The sequence below is a fragment of the Coloeus monedula genome, assembly GCF_965178545.1.
Source record: "Coloeus monedula genome assembly, chromosome: 4".
In the NCBI taxonomy this organism is placed as follows: Eukaryota; Metazoa; Chordata; class Aves; order Passeriformes; family Corvidae; genus Coloeus; species Coloeus monedula.
Window position 1 is genome coordinate 54,079,685 of NC_138784.1, and position 23,564 is coordinate 54,103,248.

General features: G+C 38.7%; 1 protein-coding gene across 1 annotated transcript in view; it reads left to right on the forward strand.

The window, feature by feature from the left end:
- PTPRZ1 (protein tyrosine phosphatase receptor type Z1) overlaps positions 1-23,564 on the forward strand; it is a gene marked incomplete at both ends in the record, with an annotated part of 129,668 nt that overhangs the window by 54,197 nt on the left and 51,907 nt on the right. The window contains 4 exons of the mRNA XM_082280542.1: positions 17,846-18,025; positions 19,855-20,006; positions 21,429-21,524; positions 21,776-21,842. Coding sequence (XP_082136668.1) covers positions 17,846-18,025; positions 19,855-20,006; positions 21,429-21,524; positions 21,776-21,842 — 495 coding nt within the window. The remainder of the gene's footprint in view (positions 1-17,845; positions 18,026-19,854; positions 20,007-21,428; positions 21,525-21,775; positions 21,843-23,564) is intronic.

The window sequence follows — 23,564 nt, forward strand, 5'->3', positions numbered from 1 at the left end:
CTAAGTTCATAACTTTTTGTGGGTTTTATCAATCACTTGCTCTTCCAAAACTTCTGGATGCCTTTTTAAAATCCAAAATAATTTGCTTTTCTTTGGACATTTGTTGCAGACAATTTGAGATTGAATTGATTTAATTTAATTTGATTTCATTTTCTATCTCTTGGACTACTGCAAGCCTGCAGTCAGAATGCTGAAGTCAGGCAGCATTTTCTTTCTTGTGCCACTGAGCAGCTCAGATCATCTGGACTGTCAGCAGCTGGAATATACTGACTTCACTGTCAGAGGAGCCCAAGGGTTGACTAGTCTGCATTTGCACTGCTTTTATCCTGTTCTGCATTCGTGGGCTCTGTGGACTAGCAGGGCCGTAGTCCACAGAGCCCACAAATAGTTGAGTCACCTATTCACTCAACTAGAAGTTTCTAGTGGCTGCTTTGTATTTGTTCTAGCACTCACATTTTATGTTAATGAGATAATATCAGAAATCAGCTTTTCCAGCCTGCTGTCTCAGAACACCTCCAACAGCTTCCTTCAGCAGCATCGCTGTGCATCACTGGTGCTCACACATTTGTTGTTGGTGAATCACTTTCTTTTATGTCACACTTTTTTCTTTCTGCCTAGCTGAAACAATCCTTACAATATTCCCTGAAGTAACTGCACTGTGGCATATAATGAATCCATATCCCTATGAGGATAATGCTAGGTTTCTTTTTTGTGTCATAATGATACCGCATAATGGAGCCAGAACCTATGCCTAGAGATGGAACAGTTAAAAACAAAACCCACCCAACAATGGCAGATCTAGAAAAAACAATTGTAGTCACTTTTTAAAATGTCAGGCTTGCATCCACCTATCCTCACAAACTTTTTGTATGTTCTTTAAAAACACAAACTACTTTCTGTTTTCTGAGCAGCCCAGATCAGTAACATGACCCTGTAAACTTTTTGCATGTTTTTATTGTATATTATAAGAGTACATTTAAGCAGATGCTCTTTTAGCCTAAGATACATTTATACACGCATTTAGGATCTGATTCTAGCTATGCAGTCCCTTGAGGTTACTGGAAATTTAAGACACTGCAAGTTACAGGCCTATGCACTTTGCTGATTTGAAGGCAGAGGTGCAGTCAGGAAAAAAATTTATCTGTCACTTCTAAACATCTTTCTTCTTCTCTCTGACATATTTCTATAACCCATGGAGTGACTATTCTAGCTGTCAGGAACCACTGGGGTATTTTCTGGCAGCAGAGCACAGAAGTGCTGGTGTGTATGAGGAGCAGGCCTGTCTATCTCTGCATAAGGGCATCATGTTCATCAGGCTGAAGTATCACTTGTCCTCTTTTTTGTTTTCAAACGAAGCATCCACTGGTATTAATTAGTTAAAGTGAAATTAAATACACAATCAAGCAGTACTTTTCCATTAAAAATGCCCTTTGGGGGTACATTCGGTTTTCTTTTCGCGTTTGTGCTCTCCTTGTTACACATTCCACATAAGTCTGCAGCTTAGAGTCTACAGAGTTGCAGGCTCTTACATGGACTGTATGTAGTCTTATCTAACTTCGTACAGCTCCTTTCTTCTTCCCACTGTATGCTGAAATTTTCCTGCAAATTAGCACAGCTCACTGGAATCGAGATTCCAGATGAAGCTTCCCCACCTCTCAGATTAGATTATGTCTGAGTAAAAGGCAAAAACAAGACCTAAAAGGAGAGACAAAACTTCAGGCTTTTCCCTTGTCCTCCGTTCCCTACCCTAAATGCTGACACCACAAGGTGAAGTCAGGCTTCTTTTCACCTTGAGACCCGAGGTCTCTTGCTGCCCAGAGGCTACAGCAGCCCAGCCTTTTTGGAAAGGATGGACACTTCTCTCTTTTACTCATTAGGCCTTTTCTCAGTATCTTGGTGTAACTCTTTCAGGAGGAATAAACCCAAGAATTCAAGTCATTGCTTCCTCAGCCAGTGCTCTAATAACTAGTGCAGATGCAGTGGAATATGATCTGTGGCCGCCATCCCCACTGCCATTAAGAGAAAATTGGTTGGACATTTTGGACTGACCTTTCAAAGGTGCCAGCCTTCAATATAGCCAGTGAAGAGAAAAAGGCAATTAGTTTATGAACACTGGCTGTCCCCCTTCAAGTCCTTTTGCCTTCGGCTGCGTAGCATATTTTGCCAGATGCATTAGATATATTGCATTGAGCCTGTGCACTGCTGCAGAGAGATGGCCAGAAACTTCTGTACATGTTCCCCCTCAGTTTCTTCTTTTTGTTTGAGTAAAACAATGTCATATGGATGTTCATGAGAAAGCATCCTCTAAAAATAGACAATGTGATGTCGAATGACAAATGTGCTCCTTTGAACCAAGTAATCTGATTTTCTTGAAAATGACTGACCAGGTTTTGATTTGGCAATGAGCATCCTTTAAATTATATGCAGGGCAGCAAACCTGCAGTTTAAAAGCCAAAATCTTAAGCAGAAATGCAGCTTATGAAATGTTTAAATTACTAAATATTTCTCAAAAGTTATTTATATATCCACTTTTTGGTTTTCCTTCTCCGCTGCAGTAAAGGTTGTTTTTTCATTCCACAGCTCACATAGGACGCTACGCAAGAAGTTAGTAATAAAATATTGATGTTGTCGTCCCACAGGACATGTTGTTTATACCATCACAGATGCAGTTAACATCTCAGATCAATAGAGCAATTTTAAAAAAACCTCTTTTTAAAGCAGCAATTGGAGTATGATTATAGTTGTCCACAGTAGTTATATCATACAGCAAATTAGGAAATATATGTCAGGACCCATTATTCTAATGGGAGTCTTGTAAGATTTTTAAACAATATAAGTAGATGCAGATTTGCAAACTGATGACCCTTTTTGAAAAAATACCCTCAGTGGGGAGGAGAGAACAAAAATATTGTTGGCTTGAACATGGCTGTCAAGTTAATGCTTCACAGGAACCCACAATAGTAATCACCCTTCTTGAATGCAAGTTCTTCCTTTCTTTAGCTCCCTCATAGTTATCCCTTAAGCACTCATTAGACCACTGCAGCTGAAAATTGGGAAATTTGCTTTCAATGTCAGCTACCACCATTTCAGTCCTTTCAAGATACAAAAGAGACAGCCGTATACTGTCGATGACACTTTGTTTCCTGCAGTATTTGTAAAGAAGCATTTTGTTTTCAAAACCAATTAAAATGGAGTAAGATCTTACATATTTATGCTCCAGAAAATGCCCAGTGTGTACAGGGGTTAGAACTATTAAAATTATAAAGCACAGGATTGGAAATTCTCTATCCTAAATGGCCATTTAAGTAGCACATCTGGTCAAAGACAACTGCCAAATTTTTAGCAATCAGCAGCAGCATCATTAACAAGGGAACCATTGTGATATGTGTAATGGCAATATTTATTTTATGCAACTAAGAGTTTGTCCTAATATCAAATTGAATTATGTACTATATTTAAGGTAAGATCAAGCTTTACAGTCTTCCAATGGGCTCTACTTATTATCAAAGAGGGAGTTGTCAGACCTAATCTGAAGGGGCGAGTTTATGCAGATATACAGCTGCAGTCAAGTCAAAGGACATGGGAATGCAGAGTGGGCAAGGGCAGGGAGTAAAGCTCCCTTAGTGCTCTGTGACTGCAAGCTGAGGATTATTTGAACAGTCATCAAGTGTTCTCAGGAGACGTATTTTAATTAAATTCTGCTCAGCTAAGAAGTTGGACAAGGACACAATTGTCAACAAAAATCCCTCCGTGATGAGAGACTGAATGCCAGCATCATGAGACCCTCACAGTGTCCCTCAGTATTTCACTTTGGTGGAATAGCAGTAATAGTACAGGTATTAATATTACAGGTATTGCAGAAGCAAGAACAATACGTGCCTACTGATGTTGCCAATGTGCTCATGGAATATGATCTTCCAAGCTGTGGAGTCGTGTGCTTGACTCATCTCACAAATGAGAGGGGCCCAGGATGGCCATGTAGAATACTTGTAATACCTCAGGAGCTCTTAGCTCTTGATAGAGTTTATGTAGTTCTGGTGAAGACATTTTCTTTCTGACTTGATTTAACAAGTCCATGTAATATTTTTCTTTACAAGGTTCAGCATAATGGGAAAATACTAATGCTGTCTATCTTTGTCAGTGATTTAGAAGATGGGGCAGAGTGGACCCTCAGCAAGATTGCTGATGTTGTAAAACTCTGAGGAGTGCTGAGGGACCTCATTGGACTAGAGAAATGGGCTGACAGGAACCTCATGAAGCTGAACACAGGAAGTGCAAAGTCCTGCACCTGGGAAGGAAGATCCTCAGGCATCAGCATGTGCTGGGGGACAACCAGCTGGAAAGCAGCTTTGCAGAAAAGGACGTGGGAGTCCTGGTGGTCATGAGTCAACAATGTGCCCTTGCAGAAAAAAAAAGGTTAATGTTGACCTGGGCTGCATCAGGAAGAGTGATGCCAGCAGGAAGGGGGAGGTGATCCTTCCCCTGTACTCATCCCTGGTGAGGCCACACCTGGAGTACTGTTCTGGACTCCTCAGTAGAGGAGTCATAGATGTATTGATGGTGCTCTGAGCAACGTGGTCTAGTGAAAGGTGCCCCAGCCCATAGCAGAGGGGTTGGAACTAGATGATTCTGAGGTCCCTTCTAACCCAAGCCACTCTGTGATTCTGTGATTAGAGAGAGTCCAGAGAAGACAACAGGCAGAAGTTGAAACACAGGAGGTTCCCTTTAAACTTTGGGAAACACTTTTTTCCTGTGACAGGGACTGAGCACGGGCACAGATTGTCCAGAATTGTGGAGTCTCCACGCCTGAAGATATTCAAAAGCCATCTGGACATGGTCCTGGGTAACTGGCTTTAGATGACCTGGTTTGAGCAGGGGAGTTGTACAACGAGCCCCCAAGATCCATGCCACCCTCAACCATTCTGTGGTTCTGTGATTCCAAGTGAGACTCTCACACAAAAGACAGATCATTATTAAACCAGAGAAGGAAGGAAGTAGAAGAGCATGGCAAGCTAAGAGATGATAAGGGTGAGTGAGTTTCAATACAAGTTTGCAATGGTAAATCTCCACAGAATAAGGGTTTCAAAGACAACAGTGAGTCAAGGAGCTCTTTATCAGAACTGCAGTGTGACAGGATATTAGCAAAAGTACAGGCAATATAGAAAAGAAATCATTTTCAGCAGATCTCCTGTGACTCACAGTCACAAACTGGCAGTATTTTCTGGGAAGTCAAAAACATATTTTCTTTGCAGAAACTCCACTCACTGAGTCTTCTAGATTTGATGTTACCCCTCAGGGAGGTAGGCTGTACTGAAAACAAAAGATTCTGGGTATTATTCCAAGATAGAGCTTGTTCTCATGAAGGGAAAAGTTGTTGTTGCTTACAGCAGAGAGAAATTATTTTCAAAGACTTCACAATTACATATGCAAGAATCTGTCTCTGCATTTTCTCACAAACTTTCATTTACATAGTTCTTTTGCCTTGCTTTCCCACCCCCAAGCTCCCACCTTCTTCTAAGGTGATATGTTATTCACTATTTTAGAATTGATGCAGAAGAATCATATAATTTACCTATAGGGTTTTCAGTAAGTCCCTCAGACTGAAATCTCTGTGTAAATGTTGTGCAAGTTATTCAAGAATGAGATTAACCTTTTCATATCTTCAAAATTCAGCACTTTGGCTTTACTATGTCTTGCCTGTGTGATATGTCTTAGCTAGAAACTCAGGTCTTCTATCTTGCTTTAAAGATTATAACCTTTTTGCCACATGTTCAACCTCAATTGTAATCAATGCCTACATTAGTCATCCACAGCTACCCTAATTAGGGAGAAGTCATACACAGGTCCTCAAAGAGTTAGAGAGAGGAGAAACTGGTATACTGTGGTGTAGAGTACACATCGTAAGCAAAAGAGAAACTCTTACAGAAAAATAGTATTTCAAAACAGTAAGTGGTTGGCTTACACTTTGCATAAACTGTTTGAGGTTTCTTCTCTGATTTTCCTGGTTATTTTTCATGTGTCCTGGTTTTGGCTTGGATGCAGTTAATTTTCTGCTTAGTAGCTGCTACAGTGCTGTGTTTTGAATTTATTATGAGAGTACTGTTAATAACACACTGATGTTTTAGTTGTTGCAGAGTAGTGCTTACCTTAAGTCAAGGGTTTTTCAATTTCCCATGCTCTGCCAGGGAGGAGGTACAAAGAAGCTGTGAGGAAGCACAGCTAGGACAGGTGACCCAAACTGGCCAAAGTGGTATTCCCTACCACAGACCATCAGGCTCAGTCTATAAGCTATGGGGAGTTGGCTGGGAGACAATTGCTGCTGGGGAACAGGGTCAGTGGGTGATAGCAAGTTTATTGTGCATCATTTGTTTCTCTTGGCTTTTGTTCCTCTCTTTCTCTCCTTTTTCATTACTATTATCATTAGTATTATTAATATTACTATTGCAATTTACCATAATTTCCAATTAAACTGTTCATATCTCAACTCATGAGTTTTACTGTTTTTCTGATTATCTTTTCCATCCCACTGGGGTGTGGCAAGTGAACAAACATCTGCGTGGTATTTAGTTGTTGGTTGGGGTTAAATCATGACAATGCAATCTGAGTTTCTTGTTTGAGAATATAGTAATTAGGCATCATAATCTGATGCAGACTTAGGTCAATAGAGATTTTGTGACTTTGATCACAAAGAGGAAAATTTTTCTACAATGAAAACAGTCAGAAATGAAATAATGTCCCCAGGGAAGTGGTGGATTTCCCATCGTGGACACTTGTAAGATTCAGTTGGACAGGGTGCTGGACCATCTTTTCTAGACTGTGCTTTTGCTAAGAAAAGTTGAACCAGATGATCACTGAGGTCCCTTCAAACCTAACATTCTATGGTTCTATGATTAAATAGTTATGGAACTATGTCAGAAAGCTCTAAATGCATGCAGTGCTATTTGTTGCCATATTAAATGCACTAGCCATTGAGCTGCAATAGCAAATGTAAAACAGCTAGAAACTGATTATACTTAATAATTTTTAACAATTACCTGCTCTAATTGCTTTAGTAATAGTGGAGTTTGATTTGCTACAGACATATGATCTATTTATATGAACAGACTAATGATTCACAAGGTGTTTTGTGGCCATCAGTATGTTCTGTGACCATAGCAGCTGAATGTGCACATCGATCTGGTTGTGGGGCTGAGACCTAATTCAAATGGGAACCAAAACACCAGAGAAATACTACAGAAGAAATAGACTCTGATTTAGGGGTTATATGTGCCAGTGGAAGCTACATGAGGAATTTTGCAGTAAGCTGCTGCAGATTTCTTAAGTGCACAAAGGTTTAATGTGTCCCATTGTAATAGTGCTGATGGTAGGGAAGATATATCTTCTTTAAGTTCACAATTCAAGGTTAGGCACCTACATTAGGCACATAAATAGCACAAGGGGGAGTTATTTCCTTCAGAATACACCAGTTAGCAGAAAGGTGCCTGCCTCAGCCCATTTGTGTCATCCCTGCTCTTTCCCTGCTGAATGCTCCTGCTGCTGGGATACAAAATCAGCCATCCCTCTCCTTATCTTCTTAAGGCCCAATGACGCTTGAATTTTTAGACTTACCATGTCGTAGCACTGGCAGAATGAGTAAAGATGACTTGCTCTCCTTCCCTTTTAACTATTTTCAGGCCTTGTCATGGAAAATGGAAAATATGGATGGTGAATAATTTTCTTTTGGCTGAGGAGCATACTCAACCCACATTGTGCCAAATACGCTGCCTGGCTGTAACTGCTGGGATATTGTATTAAAATGGGCATTGCCTTGAATGTCCTTGAAGGGCAGGAGGTGCAGCTGCAGGACTTTGCTTTCCTCTTGGTGCTGTTGGCTGTGTGCTCTGAGGGTCACTAGGCCCATACCAGCTGGATCTGTGCCTTGGGAGACTGTGGCAAGGGATGATGAGTCTGTGTATCCAAAATGGGCTTTGATTTTGGTTCCTCAGCTTAGTCAAATTGGCAGTGTCTTAGGGCACAAGCAGTAATAGAATATTTAGGGGAGCTTTTGGTGAAATTTGGATATCTATGAACTCTAATGTGACTTGGTCTCTTGAGCTTTATTACCTGCAATTCAGTTAGGTGCACAGTAGATATCTGCTGGGGAGATTTTGTCCTAACAGCTTACAGACCTGCCTCAGTTGTGGCTGTCCAACTCTTTGCAGACTGAATGGACAAGATTCTTGTCTGAAAATTTGTAGTCTGGAGTAATTCAGTATATGTAAGTGTGTTTTCAAAATATCATTTACATTCAAGATAACATGTTTCAGGTAGTATAATTTTTTTCCTGAGTGTAAAATTGATACTTTCCAACAAGAGTGAAAATGAAAGGACAAGCAACACTAGATAAAATTTCATTAAAATTTAATCTGCCCCTACATATCAAGAAGTGTTTGGATTCTTCGGTACTGGGGATTACTTGGTACTGAAGTCACCTGTGTGCATTCAGTCCCCTCTGAGGACTTGCTAATATCCTTTATGTGAGTGATAGCATAATTCTGTGCAGAAGAAAATTACTGCTCTGCACTGGGGAGACGCTTCATGATTAGTTGATGTTAGTCAGTCAGGAATACCTCGTGTTACTCATGCCGTAGTAACTTCTTGGTTAAAGTATATAAAGGGACCAAGAACCATTCCATTAGTTTATTCCACTGTGATAAAGTATGCTAGATCTCTTCCTGCTTAAATGGTTTATTTAGGAAAAAGAAAAAAATGCAATATTTTCAGGGGTAAAAAGTGTGCTCTATATCCCTGGCTAATAATGTGACAAAAATAAGAAACGTGATCTTTAGATCGTCTTCTACTTTCCTATGTGTGTATATGAAAAAATATTTTCTTTCTCCATGGAGAAATGACAAAGAAAAATTATTATACCAATCTTCATGGAAGAAGATTGTATATTAGATTGTCTAATTATGTGTATTATCTGTGGATTAAAAAAAAAGTACTAAACTGTTTAAGAGTTTAGTGAATTTAAATTTAATATTGATCTGAAAACTTCCCCACTCCAAACTTTTCTCTTAGGTGGAGTAGGTAGGCAGGAGTTTGCATTTGTTTCTCAAAACAAGCAATGCAATGAATTCTTCATTTCAGAAAATATGAAGTAAAAAGCTCTGCTGCTAAGAGCAGCAAGACATTTTAAGCAAGTTTTATCACAATGAGGTTAAGAAGGTACAAGAACTTACAGGCTGATTGAGAGAGATGTGAGACTGCAATTGCCCAAAGATGCATGAATTGTGTACCTCTGTCACAGTCAATGCTGCTTCCGTCCTCATTTCAAACATTTTCCATTATAGGAGAGAATGGAAAAGCTGTAAAGGAAAATCCTGCCAATGGCAGCAAGTTCCCAATCTGAGGTGGATTGCACCTACTGCTCAATAGCTTTTAGCTCTGTGCTCTTGAGAATAACTACTCAGCATTGAAAGTGACTTTGAGAGTTCTTAATACTGAAAGGTTTTAAAAGCTGGTTAGGACTTTTTATACATTTGTGAAGGAAAAAAAGAGATTTGCACAACTTGATTTTGCAAAAAGTACTTGAAAGAAATACCTACTGTGTAATTTACATAATACTGTTATCATGTCAAGACAGGGTAAAACATCTCTCAGTGGAAGAGTGTTTTTGAGGATACGATAATCTCAAAAAAGTCTTATCAGATAATAGTATTATTTAAACTTAACATGGAATATTATCAGAGTAACAGTTATGTACATCCACTGACATTGCTATGGCAGTTCTGAAAGTATCTATTACAAAGTTTTTGAACAAAATGTAAACATAATGGTAATGCTGAAATTATACTCAGTCCAAATAAAATAATGCCATTAGTGAAGGAAGGTTTGTGTAATGTTAGGAGGGGGTTATTTTTTAACATTTTTCTAAGGATTTTCTTTTATTTTGGGGAGATAAGGGAAAGAGAATTAAAGTTTTTAGCTATTGTAGTCAAAAATCCTTGGCAAAAGGGCATTTTATGAACTAGAATTGTCTTTCCAAAATAGAAAATAAAATATGATAAGCAATTGTGTAGATAAGCACACATAAGCTATGGCTCTGTGTAAGAAATCCATATGGCTCAATATAATATTGTATAACACATTCCTGCCCATCATCTCCTCTTATCCTTACCATTATGCAAACAGAATGTGTATTGAAATTCCCACAGAAGTGTGATACAAAATCCTGCTAAAATATGCTAAAAGTAATCCAAATTTCCTCTGGTATTGTGTTCTTCTGGGGACATGTAGGAGCTTCATTTTATAAAAATTGAAACTCTGTGAAAATGAGAACCTGGGGAGCAAAAAATCAGAGTTACTGGTATGTCCTTTTGGACATTAGGGAAATTTGTCTTCAGGCAGCCTCTGGGGCTCACTGGCCAGTGATGTAATCCAGTAGTCTTTTATACTTACATTTGTCTTGCTTTGGTTTATATCTATCTAGTCCTTGCTTTTTTATGATCTTTATGTTATTATTTACAGTTGAAATAAATGCCTTTTTGCTATTCACAGTTAAATGCTGATCTTTTTCATAGCTATTTGTGGGACTTCTGCATTCAAAGTTCCACTACTGTTGTTCAATACTGATTTTTTATATATTCACAGCTAATCTGATTCAAAGCCCAGAGAACCTGCTTCTGGATTATTTATATAATTCAGCGGGCTTTGGATTGGAATTCATGACTGTGGCCTTTATGAAATGTATTATTCTTCTGACAGGCTAGTGCTGACCAAAGTTATTTTCCTAGGTAATAGCAACATAGTAATCCATGTGTTTGATAAGAGGAAAAAGTGTCCCTATGCTATACCAAAACAGGACTTCTCATGGAACTAAACAGACTGCCTGCTAACATTTAATGGTCCAAGAGGGAGGGAGAATAGAGGGAAGAAAGCAGGGGAAAGGACAGAAGAAAGAAAGAGAAAAGGAGAGAGGTCATACCACAATAGAAAAGGAAACTGTATTGATTTTCCCAGTGAAAGCCAATATTATTGGATGTGCTGAGCTGAGAAGGAGATTATATACTCTTTTCTAAAATTCACCATTGCTTCTTTACAGAGTGCCTGGTTCTGTCACCCAAGATAATTTCTAAAATACAGTCAAGTCTACTTTGTAGTAATGAGGAGAGAAAAGTGAAGACTGACTTAGTGCCATAATGCAAGTCATTAGACTTAAATGGTGATCTATACTCTAGCAAAAATGAGGTTTCTTGCCACTGAAGATGAGTTTCATTGTGCTCATCTCCTGGGACTGCATGAACTATCACTTATCAACAGGTGCTAAATGTTGTACTTGAAGTAGATTATAGCTTCCTCTTTCTTTGCTCCAGCTGAGAGTCCTTTAAAGTGCTTTTTTTTCTTGGCCTGTTTAAAATTGGTGCTACCTTTGCATCTACACAATTTCTTTCATATGCAGCCATTCCACTTCTCATAAAATGGTACTTGCATGATATGGGGAAGAGGGAGATACCACCATAAGCTTCATTTATGCCCATGTTCACCAACAAAAAGACAATAAACATCCGCTTGTTCTATGCACAGTAGTCATATGTTTGGGAGTAAGCTCTGCTTCTAGGAAGTACAGATGAACTGCTCATGCACCGTGTTTGAAAAATGTTGCTTTTATGTTGCAGATCAGGGGTGGCTTTAAGGGACAAAGCCTGTGACTGCCCCATTTTATTTTTCCTTCCCTGCTAGCAGCATGTGAAACAGCTGAAAAACAGGTGGGGAGTCCTATTCTTGTGGGAGACCAGACACTCTCAGGTGGGAGACCAAACGTTGCCATGACACATTGACAGCTAATTAAAATATGTGTACATTATATGAAAATAAGCCATAGGCCATGTTTCTTGGTACTTATTTCTTTGTCTAAAAATGAGTCAGCCATGTATTCCAGTTCTGTTCTCAGCTCTGGTTATTTGTGATCTTGGAATGATCTTTGTCACTCAACACTGTTGTATTCAGTTTCATGCTTTAAAGTATTACTGAAAGTAAAGGAAGTAACTGCTACAACCTTAATTCCTTGGAACAAGGTTAGAAGTATTCAGGACTTCCAATTAGGGCTTCATAAGTTGTCAAGAATTAAATAAACCAGGAAGAATAATGTGTTACTTTTTATTGGACATTTTCTCATTTGGCACTGTACCAAACTTCCTTCCTTAATACCTAGTTGAAAAATATTGCTTAGATCATAACACTACAGTAATTATAAAAAATTATGTGGCAAGTTTTCGTTATATATAACTACATGATTCTCTGTATGCAGATTCAGCAGCAATGAGATGAGAATAATGGAAAAGAGTTACCTTAAAAGGCTAACTGAATTTCTCCCATAATCCTTTTCCTAGTCTGGACAGCTATCCTATTGAGTTCCCTGCAGATGGAGCATCTCTGATAGTCTGTATTTCTCTAGCACAGAAGTATTTGATTGTGTATTTTCTAACTAGCTTGAAATGGCCATATCTTTTAGGCAATGAAAGAAGAGGAACAGCAAACAGTTTCTATTATGAAAGAAAGCTGTCCACTGGCATTCATCCTCCTATGCATTATGCTCAGTAATTCACTTAGTCTGACTATGAATCATCAGACTGACTCCCAGGAAGAAAAAATACCAAATAGCCACTGTATTAATACTGATTACAGTTTTCCACTGTATTTCAACAACTATTGCTTATTCTATCTGGGGATAAAGTGAAAAAAACAAAACATTTTTTCTCACTTGGTTGTTTTTTGACTACTTTATTGAGCAATGTCTCCATGACTGTAGATATGAAGAAAGCATAAATTTTATGTTCAAAAAATAAGCAAACAAAAAATGGAAGAGCCATAGTCTGAAGATAGCAAAATGTTTCATCAGTATTTTTCTGACACATCTCCTATGACAGATTTTAATAAGAGGTGAGTGGTCTAGGACATTTTAAATGAGGAACAGGAAAGATTAACATAATAGGGCTCAGCTGAATACACGTTAGTGCTGTGCAATCTTTCAGGTATTCTCATAGATAATACAGTTTAGGTAAGCTGATATTTAGATACAAAAATGACAAATAAGGTGTTAAATGGAATAATAGATTAGATGTTTTGGCTTACATGAATGCATCTGGTTGCAAAGCAGCTAGAATTTTCTGTTGGTTCTGCTTGCTTTATTTGAGATATTACACCCCACAGTAAGAAAATATGTTGAATTAATTTGTCACTGTATGAGTGCCAGAAAAGGTCCATGGGATAAATATTATTTGACTTGTGCTCATTTAAAAGCAAGTTACTTTATTCGTGTTGAATTTTGAGGGTTTAAGTACTATTAAATGCTTCTGGATTTATTCTGTGGGCTGCCTCTCTTTAACCAAACCAGTACAATTTTATTTTTGAAAACTTGACCAAGATGTTGGCGAGAAATCCAGTCTTGGAAAACCTCCAAGCGACTACATCACTGAGACAGGCATAATAAATGGCTAAGCCCAAACCTGGAAGCCAAAACTCCTTCTTTGTAGTTACAAATCTGTCTGGACAAGTAATTTCATCCATTAAAGTCAGGGCTTTTCCAATCTTAAGAATTTTTATAAAATTGCAAGACTGATTGTGGTCAGGGCCTTGGAGGATTAGAGACTGAGTTGTGCAACTTTTGGTATAATAACTGAGACATCTGTATTTTAAAGTTCAGAGCAATATTGATTCGGCATCTAATTTTAAACTTTGTCCAGTACAAGTATGCATATCTTTTTGTGGCCTTATTTCTGGTTTTTCATATCTTAGCTAAAATATGTTTGCTAAAAAAAAATAATGGAAATCACTTAACACTTCGAAGTGATAAGTCAATAACATTTTTTGATAAGGCAAATCCATTATAAACAGTCCACACAGAAAGATTATCTTTAATCTCCTATGTGTGTCCAATGTATGTTTATAGAAGTAATTTTAACATCATGAAAGCATAAGCTGATGAAAAATGGAGAGGAAGAAATTAAGTAGAGGTGAAGAATCCATCTCTCTTTTCTGCTTTCTTTCATCTATAAAATAAACCCTAGGATTCACATCAATTTAATTAAAGGTCTTCCTTGACCTTCTTTTCTCCGGGCTAAACAGTCCCACCTCCCTCAGCTGCTCCTAGTAAGACTTGGACTCCAGACCCTTCACCAGCTCTGTTGCCCTTCTCTGGACACACTCCAGTACCTCTATTTCTTTCTTTCAGGGAGAGCTGAAGTGGAAGCCAAAAGGAGAACTGGATGCTCGTTGTAGGGATGGGATCATAGGGACCAAGGTTGAGGAGCAGAGTTAGATGTGAACATTTTCTAGAAAGAAAGGCTAGAAAAATTTTCTTCAGATATTCTGCCCTGGACAAGAGTGGTAAAGGTTATGGTGTAGGCAGGCCTCCATTTAATCTACTTTGTTCAGGCTTATTTCCATTCTTTGTGAATTGCCAGTTACTTCTTCAGATCTGACACCTTTGACAAACATTCTTCCTCTGTGCACTCTTCAAGATTTATTGTGCATATTTTTGTTCTCCTCAGATTTCCAAAGCACAGTTTGGGAGAATTCATTTTCAAACAATATTTTTCAAAATGGTTGGCACAGCTTTGATTTATGATTTCCATCATAACACCTATAGTAAAACAATCTGCTCTTGTTTAAAAACATTCTGTTCTTTCACTTTTACTTTGGCTTTCAGCAAGATATGTAAAATGCAGCAGTTTCACCACCTGCTGCCTACACCAGGTGAATTTATGTTAACATTTTAGTTCAGATCAGGAGTGGACTTTTGAAGCAAATCTCCTGTCTACACCCCACTTACTAGGCTTTGGTTTGCAAGATAGAGTTGTCTCACAGTGTGTGGCATGGTTCATCTTAACTGGTACCAAACAGGAGTTGTGTTGCAGGAAAGTACCTTATACCCTTCAGCAGCAATGGGCATTCAGCCCATAGAACCAGACAGAGCTAGACTGAGGTAAAGACCTTCTGAAAAACATATGGTATGGACATCTGGTCCTCAGCCTCAACTGTTTCACTTTATAAAGCTGCTCGTATTGTTCAGCACTGTTTGCTAATATAGACACAACCAGTATCTGCTCCAGCATTTGCAGCATTCATGCACAGACATGTATTTTGCTGCTCAAATGTAATTTGGGTCATCATGAGCAGACTCCAGTTCTCCAGTCCTTCTCAGACTCCATTCCTTATGGGATTCCCCTTGCTCCTGCCCCAGATCAAACCCTGCCATTGATTTCCTGTACATTTTACTCCATAATTTTTATCAATGCTACAACTACATACTGTCTTCTGGGATGAGAAAAGATTATAATTTTTATCACTAAGTGCATGTTAGGACTTTGTTTATTACACACTGAGCCACAGGTAATGACTATCAAATTGAAGAACTTAAGTTCTGCATAAAAACCAGAAAATACAAAACTATGGAAGTTGGAAGGAGATTATAGTTTCTCTAATTTTAATTTACTTGTTTTTATTGAACATGATCACACATAGTAAAGAATTTAAAGACAAGGAAAAATGCAATAATGGCATTCATCAAAAGAAGCATGGAAGGAGGTTCCCAAAAGCACTGTAGACGGAAAAAGAAAAGAGTAGTGTTTTCAGTCAGTTCTAATGTCAGTGACGGAAAGAGCAGAATGACAGAAATGCATGTTGGAAAAAGATTTTTGATGGTGTTCTGAAGGAGAGACTGCAGGTGAGCTGGGGGACTGGGTATGTCAGTGGAAAGCATGGAGATTTCTACTGCCTTGGGGCAACTGCGAGAGTCTGGGGAAGTATTTGGCTTTGGCAAAAGGAGAAAAAGAAATAGAGCATGGAGTAGGGAGTGCAGCTTAACTCCAAGGGATGGCCATGGGCAGCCATCTCAGCCCAAGCTGGCAGAAATGTGGCAGGGAGAGCTTTAAAGAGTTTACTGCAGCTTGGAAAATCACTGAGCTGTCTAAAGTCAGAGTTGCAAACAGGAGCCTGTTTGCAGTGATGTACAGGCCAAGCTGAGAATTGTTGTTTCTGTGCTTTCTGACCCTGTTTGGAGGCTTTTCTGTTTGAAAGTTAATTATTCTAATTTAGATATCTTTTTCATTGTCTTTCATGGTATTAAAAGCCTTCAATATTTGTCTGAAAATTCACTGTAGAAGATCTGAACAGATTAATCTCCAAGTATTGGTTGACTTGAGCTCAGAATTTCTTAAGGGAAGCTTTTGAAAGAGATGAAATATTAGCCACTCTTTTCTTGTGAAAGTACATTACAAATCAGGATATTGCATTATTTTTCCAGGTGATAAATTATAACTGACAACTAAAGTCCAGGACAAGTCTGACTTGAGGAGATGAAAGCTTACCCAGTGTGCCATTTCCAGTGAGACCAGTGCTTGCTTGGTACAGGGCCCTAGTTCCCACCTGTAGGTTACTCCCATTCATAAGCCTGTGACTTGAACTCACTTTAGGTCGTTTGACTGTTGTGCCTGACAGTTTCTTCTGTTGCTGTTTGCAAGCAGTAAATGTGTTTGTATACCATCTGCAGTAATTCTGATGCAGCAAGGTGATACTGGTAACTCACTTGACTTGTACTTGCTCAATAATTTAGTTCAGGTTTCTTTCTAGCTAGCTGGCTATCCAAGTGAGCATCTCATATTACTGCCTATTGTCATGGTTACAGCACTGGCTGTATATCTTCTCCCCTCTCTGAGTTTTCTGAGTGCAATATGAGAGCTGTCCTTGCCTGGAGTACAAGATAGCAAGTCTTTGCTGACAGACTTGTATGTGCCACACTGGCCTGTAAATGAGTGTTGGTTTATTTCAACATACCTAATAGAATTCAAATATATGCACTGCATACACTAATATTAGTTCTTAACTATTAGCAAGTGGGAAGTTAACTGAAGTAATTCCATTTTCTTACATCTGTGCAGTTAACTCTTGGTTTTAATTAGCATTTCGAAATGTTACCAGAATTCCCTGTCAGGAAAAAAATCTATATTTACAAACACATTAACATACACAAAATATTGTCCTATTTATGTTAGTATGTTATATAAACCAAAGATTGTCATAGCTGCTGCTAATGCATCATACTGATTTGTGGAGTACTTGTTCATTTCTTGAAAGTAATCAAGTCTTTGGTGAAGGATATGCTGTCTGTGTAGCTACTTTGTGGCTGGAGTGGCCCCAGTGAAATGCCACACAGCCCCTGTGCCCTGGAGAAGGCCCTTGCTGCAGCACAGGAGCTGCTCTCTGCCAGAGGGAGACAGATGGCTGGAGTGGGAGTGCACAGCCCTCTGCGGGCACAGGCGGGCCATACAGCCGGGCTCTCAGACACAGCATCACTCATTTTTTTTCCCTTTCCAGAGTAAATTCAGTTTACCCCTCTGTGTAAGGAATTCTTAAAACATCTTACTCCTTCTTTATATTTAAAAACCTTACTGAATAGATTACTTCGTTGGGTGAAAGGAACACTAACATTGGTATGATTAAAAGTTATTTGGAAAGGATAGTTTTCCACAATTCCCATAGTTTTTTGCATGCTGATTCCTTTTGTCTAAAAGCTTTTTTTCGTTTTATGTACATTGTTCATGAAGGTTTTGTTGTTGTTTTATTCTTTCCTTAGAGATTCATAAGAATGTATGTGTTGATGTCTAGAGTGTTCAGAGTGTGACTTAACTGTTGAAGGTAGGAATCAGTGGTAGGTGTGTTAAATATTGCTACAGACGAAGTCTAAAAGAAGGGCAGGTACTCTGATCTCAGACTGCAAACTGTGTTTTAACATTATCACAATAAAAAAATACATGGATGCCAGTTTGGGTTTAAATGTATTTACCCCAAATGTTTTGATTTCTAGGAACTTTGAACCAAAAGAACTGGGGCAAGAAATACTCTGCCTGTAATGGTGCCAAACAATCACCTATTAATATAGATGGAGACCTTACCCAAGTTAATGTGAATCTGAAGAAACTTAAATTCCATGGATGGGAAAAGGAAACTTTGGAAGATACTTTCATTCGCAACACTGGCAAAACAGGTAAAGAAGTCAGATTTCATGTTTGGAGTTAAGAGGTCAGAAAAGTGATATAGGACAAAGAACCAACCAAAGACTTTTGATGGATCGTTTTCATTTCACTTAGCTGGTGCGTTCTGAATTTATCTATTAAATAAGTAAGCAACACAAAAGCTATGACAGTAGCTAAATGAAACAGAAATCACACAAACAAAAATTAGGTACATGTTCAGATACAGCCAAAGCAATCACATCATGACTATCATCCCATCATGGGCACGTCATTGAAGGTAAACAGTAAGTTGGCATTTGCTGTGAAATTATGGTAATTATTACTACATATCCAGAGTGTGTACTGGGTAGGCAAAAATTATTTTTTAAAAGTATGAGTAAATTACCCACTCATCTGAAAGCATTTAATGGATGAGTTGAAGTTACAAAAAACTCAGGTTGGGATTCATCTCACCTACATATAGACACATATAATATAGAAATGTTCATCTGGGTTACTCACATAGACACCTTCTAACAGTCAAAGAAGAGAAATAGGTGCTTTTCATGGTCTGATTTGTCTTACCAATCTTAGAAATGTATTTTAGAAAGAAGTGATTTATACCTACAAGTGCCTATTTCTCCCAGTCATGAAAAAAAGCTTACTGTGTCATCTGAATTGTCAGACAAATCTTTTTACAACCACTTATAAATCCAGGAAAGCAGTAACTAAAAGCTGCTTGTTAGAAGTATAGTACTGTTCCTTGGTTTGGGCATAGGTGTGGGAAGGTATCGCTTAACAACTGTCTTTGACCTTCTACCAGTTCCAGGGGGACCCCTAGATCAGCTTTTTTGGTTTAGTTCAGTTTAGCTTAGTTCAGTTCAATTCAGTTCAGTTTAGCATCATTGTTCCTAATTTCCATGCTTAGCTCTGTCATGTACTTCCCGCATACACAGATCACTTACTTCCCTCTTGCCCTACTAGCTGAGATAGATAGTCCTTTGTCTTTTCAAGATGCCCCTGAGAAAACGTTCTTTAAAGTCCTTAAAAGTGAACTGAGCTCTTTCTCATCTGCAGCAATTCAGATATTATATGAGGGACTGCTAAGCTTGTTTAAATGGTCTTTAAGGTTTTGAGGAAAGGAATGCAGTGAAACTGAACTACATTAGTGCTCTTTTATCAAGAAGTCAAGTTCACAGTCGCTGGAGGTGGGAAAGCCAAAATGTGGGGCTTCAGTCTATCCCACCCTGCTCATCCTCTCCAGAAGACAAATGCTCTGTCCCATCTACAGGTTGTGTATAGCTATGTCTAGCTGAAAACCTGTCATTGCTTTTTCCCATGGGAGACAGCTCCACAGCTAAGGAGTCTTATGTCAGGACAGTCCTCCTAGGAACTGGCTGAAATATTCTTCTGTCATGTTGCTTCATGATTTGTATATAGAATTATGGTAGAAGTTGGGGGCAGGTGTGTATTTTCCTTTTTGTTAAAAACACAGGTGCTTTCAGGAAAGTATGTATTTCAGGAATTTATTTTCTTAGACAGCCAGTTGGTGTCTAGACCAGCTTTTTAGTGTAGTTCTATGTTTAGTTTCAGATAACGGGAGACAAGTGCACTTCATTAAATTATTATTTTATGAATTATAGCATGAAATTAAACATACTTCTCCATGCTAGTAGTGAATTACCACACTTGCTACTTAGTTTAAGTAATCAATTTCCTGTCAAATTGCTATGAAATACAGAGAAATAAGTGTATCATGTTTATCTTCTAGCACCTAATACTGAAATATGAGAGTTACAGATGCCTTGGCTGGCTTTTATATTGACACTCCTTTTTTTTCCCTCTTTCTCAATTTGTTCAGTGGAAATTAATCTGACAAGCGATTATTATGTGAGTGGAGGTGGATTAGACACCATATTCAAAGCAAGCAAGATCACTTTTCACTGGGGAAAATGCAACGCGTCGTCAGATGGATCGGAACATAGTTTAGAAGGACAAAAATTTCCTCTTGAGGTAAAGTACAGAATTAATTTTGATGGTTTCAACAATTTGGTGTTCTGCAACATTAATACTCTACAAAATTCCTTTGTTTATGTCTTAAGTCTATTTGCAAATATAACCATTCACTTAAATCCAAATTAATAATAAATGATGCATTTTAGAAGAGCAGTTTAAGGTGTTAGTGGCATGTTGAGAATGTCTAAACTGCATTTTTGCACATCTTCTAAGATGATATTAGATGTCAGTTCTACTAATCTGACAAAGCTCCCACTAAAAGTTAAGCTCCTACAAGTTTGGCCCATCGTATTCCTCATCAGTTCATTGTTTAAGGTGTAAATGGACTTCTCAAAGTCAGGGCTTTGCTGAGAGCCCATGGAAGCTGCTGGGCCTCGCAGAGACAAAGCGTGGCCCATGTTGCTGGGCTGGAAAGAGCAGGCAGTGGTGTACCAGGAGCCAGGTGAGCAGGTCCTGGGTGCAGCCACACTGACAGGCAGCCAGGCCAGTGTTCCCCTGGCTGGTTTGGCAGAATGGGTTGCAGCAGCATGGGAGTGGGGTGGAGGAGAGGAGCAACTCTTGCTGGGATGCACAAAGGCCAAACTTTCTTCCCTCGATATGGCATTGTTTCATTTTCCAGTTAAAAGGAGGTAGTTGTGGCAGGCAACTGCCCTGTTCCTCATTCCAAGGATTTTTAACTTCTATGTGAAAGCAAAGCAACAGTGCCAGAGCTGGCCAATACATGGGGGAGAGTGGTAAACCAGGAGCAATCCCTGGACAGTGTCATTTCTTTTACCTCATTAGCCACTTAAAAATTCCCAGTCACACTCTATCTGTCCTGACAAGGCATCAGAGAGTACTCTCTTCCATCATCATCTGAGGGAAAGCTAGTAGGAGCAGGTCACTCCCCCATAGATGTTGGTCACCCAGCACTGGAGAAGATTTCCCACCCGTATTTGGAGAAAGAGAGAAAGGGGTGCAACAAAATCAATGCTCATGACAGCAGACGGATGTGGGCTCAAAATGCCTGGTAATGTTATATTACCAATGCTTCTCCACACTTGCAGCAAGGCAGATGCAGTAGGGACATATTATTCATGTTTTATCACTGATGTCAAGATTCATGTCACCAAGTACTCTGGATCAGGTGTCCCATTATCTCAGCTTACTGTATTATCTATGGAAAGCATTGTGCTCCTTGAAAGGGTAATTGCTGCATCCTTAATAGTTTTCCAGGAGAGGTTGTTTTTATGTAGCTAAATGTTGATGAGTTCTGTTCTGTATCCTCAGATAACGCAAATGAGATAGGTAAAAAATCCCTATATTTGTATTCAATTCTTTTGTTTGGATGGGTTTTTTCCTCAAAATGGGAATATAAATAATTGCTTAATTTTTAAAAAATTTTGTATATGTAACATTTGAATATATTTTTAATTGCAGATGCAAATCTACTGCTATGATGCAGATCAGTTTACAGATTTTGAAGAGGCAGTTAAAGGAAATGGAAAGATAAGAGCTTTATCAATTTTGTTTGAGGTAAACAAAATATGTCTTTGTGTCATTTAATAGCCTTGAAACACAGCAGATGTTCAAACTGAATTTAACTGGTTCCAGTATGCGATCACTGAGTTAAAAAATCACATGTATCTTCCTAATTGATTCTTGCAGAAAAGCAAATGGGCAAAATACATTCGTTTGGCTTTAAATAATCCATAATTTTGGTGGTAACTTTCAGTTTTGTTTTTGTGAAGCCTGTACTGTTAAAATATGCAATTTCTTTTTAACAGATTGGACTAGAAGATAATCCAGATTATAATCCAATCATTAATGGAGTAGATAGTGTTAGTCGTTTTGGTAAGTTTGCTTCCTTGTTTTATTGTTTACTGGTTAACTAAATTCCACTTCAGTGTGATTATGAAACCTTCAAGACATTGAGGAGCATGGTTGTATATTGCTCAGTCATGTCTATTTTGTTAGAAATTATAGAAGTCATCTGGATAGACTGGAGTACTGGAAAATCACCAACCACATGAAATCTAACATAAGCAAGTGCCAGATTCTGCTCCTGGGAAAGGGTAATCCTGGTTATATAAATAAACTGGGGAATGAGAGCCTGAAGAACACAACAACCCTTTGGAAAAAGATTTGGGGTTTGGTTTAATGGGAAATTGAATTTGAGTCAGCAGTGCCCTGGCAGCCAGGAGGGCCAGCTGTGTCCTGGGGTGCATCAGGCACAGCATGGCCAGCTGGGCAAGGGAGGGGATTGTCCCATTCTGCTCTGCACTGGGGCAGCCTCATGGTGAGTGCTGGGGGCAGGTTTGGGTGCCTCAGTGTAAGAAGGACATCAGCCTCTTGGAGTGCATGCAGAGGAGGGCAACCAAGATTGTGAAAGATCTTGAAGACTTATAAGGAGTGTCTGAGGTCACTTTGTTCAGCTTGGAGAAGGGTGCCTCATCACTGTCAATGACTCCTTTAAGTGGGGCAACAGAGAGGCATTTGCTGATCTCTGTGGTGACCAGTGATAGAACATGAAGAAATGGCATAAAGCTGTGCCAGAAGTTAAGACTGGGCATTAGAAAAGGCCCTTCACTGAGACAGTGATCTGTGACTGCAACAGTCTCCCCAGAGAAGTAAGTGGTCATGACACCAAGCATCTGGATAATGCTCTTAGTCATATCATTTAGTTTTAGGTAGTCCTGTGAGGAGCAAGGAGTTGGATGTGACGATCCACATACTTATCTTCCAACTTGAGATAGTCCATGTTTCTCTGATTTATTTACCCCAAGACTATTTGTTACAGTGGAAGTGTAAATGAATACATATAACTTACAATGATAAATTTGTAACTATTTAAATTCTAAATCCAGATAAATCTGATTTATTATGTAAATCTTCTTAATCGTACATCTTAGGATTTTTATATCTGGTTGGAAGCCAGATAAGACTGTTGTAACTATCCAAGAAAGGTGTTAGAAGAGTGAGACTGTCAGGATATCAGTAGACTCAGAGGAGACACATTTTTTTTTCAGTAGGTCCTGTGTAAATCCAAAAAAATCCAAATGTATTTTATTGGTAGTGATTGCTTATCAGGACACATGAAGTTCAGTGTGGTACATGAAGAGATCTGGGCTGCGTTTCTAATCCAGTTTCATGGTGTCCTTTGCAGAAGAAAAATATGAATGAGCATTGTCTTGAACAGGGATATGTTCTTACATCATGTCCATGACTTTAAGGAAACCTTGTCTCAGTTTTCCTTTAAGTAATGGTGCTTGAATTTTGTAAAGCTCCTTTAGATTGGTAGGTTGAAAATGTAAAAAGCTGTTTTAAAAGCTCTCAAAAGTATGACACTAAAATCAATACTTTTTTCCTCTGGAAAACAGGCACTATTCAAAAAATTTAAAAGGGAGCACCTTTCATAAGCTAGAAAGACAGAGGAGGTGGAAATATAAAGTAGTAGATTCATTACTTTTGTGTGTCATCTTCTGTGAAACAAAGAGGAGAACTAGTAATACATCAAGACGGATGCTGTCCTACAGCCTTGGAAGGAGCTGTAAAACTGTCAGCAGCAGGATGCAA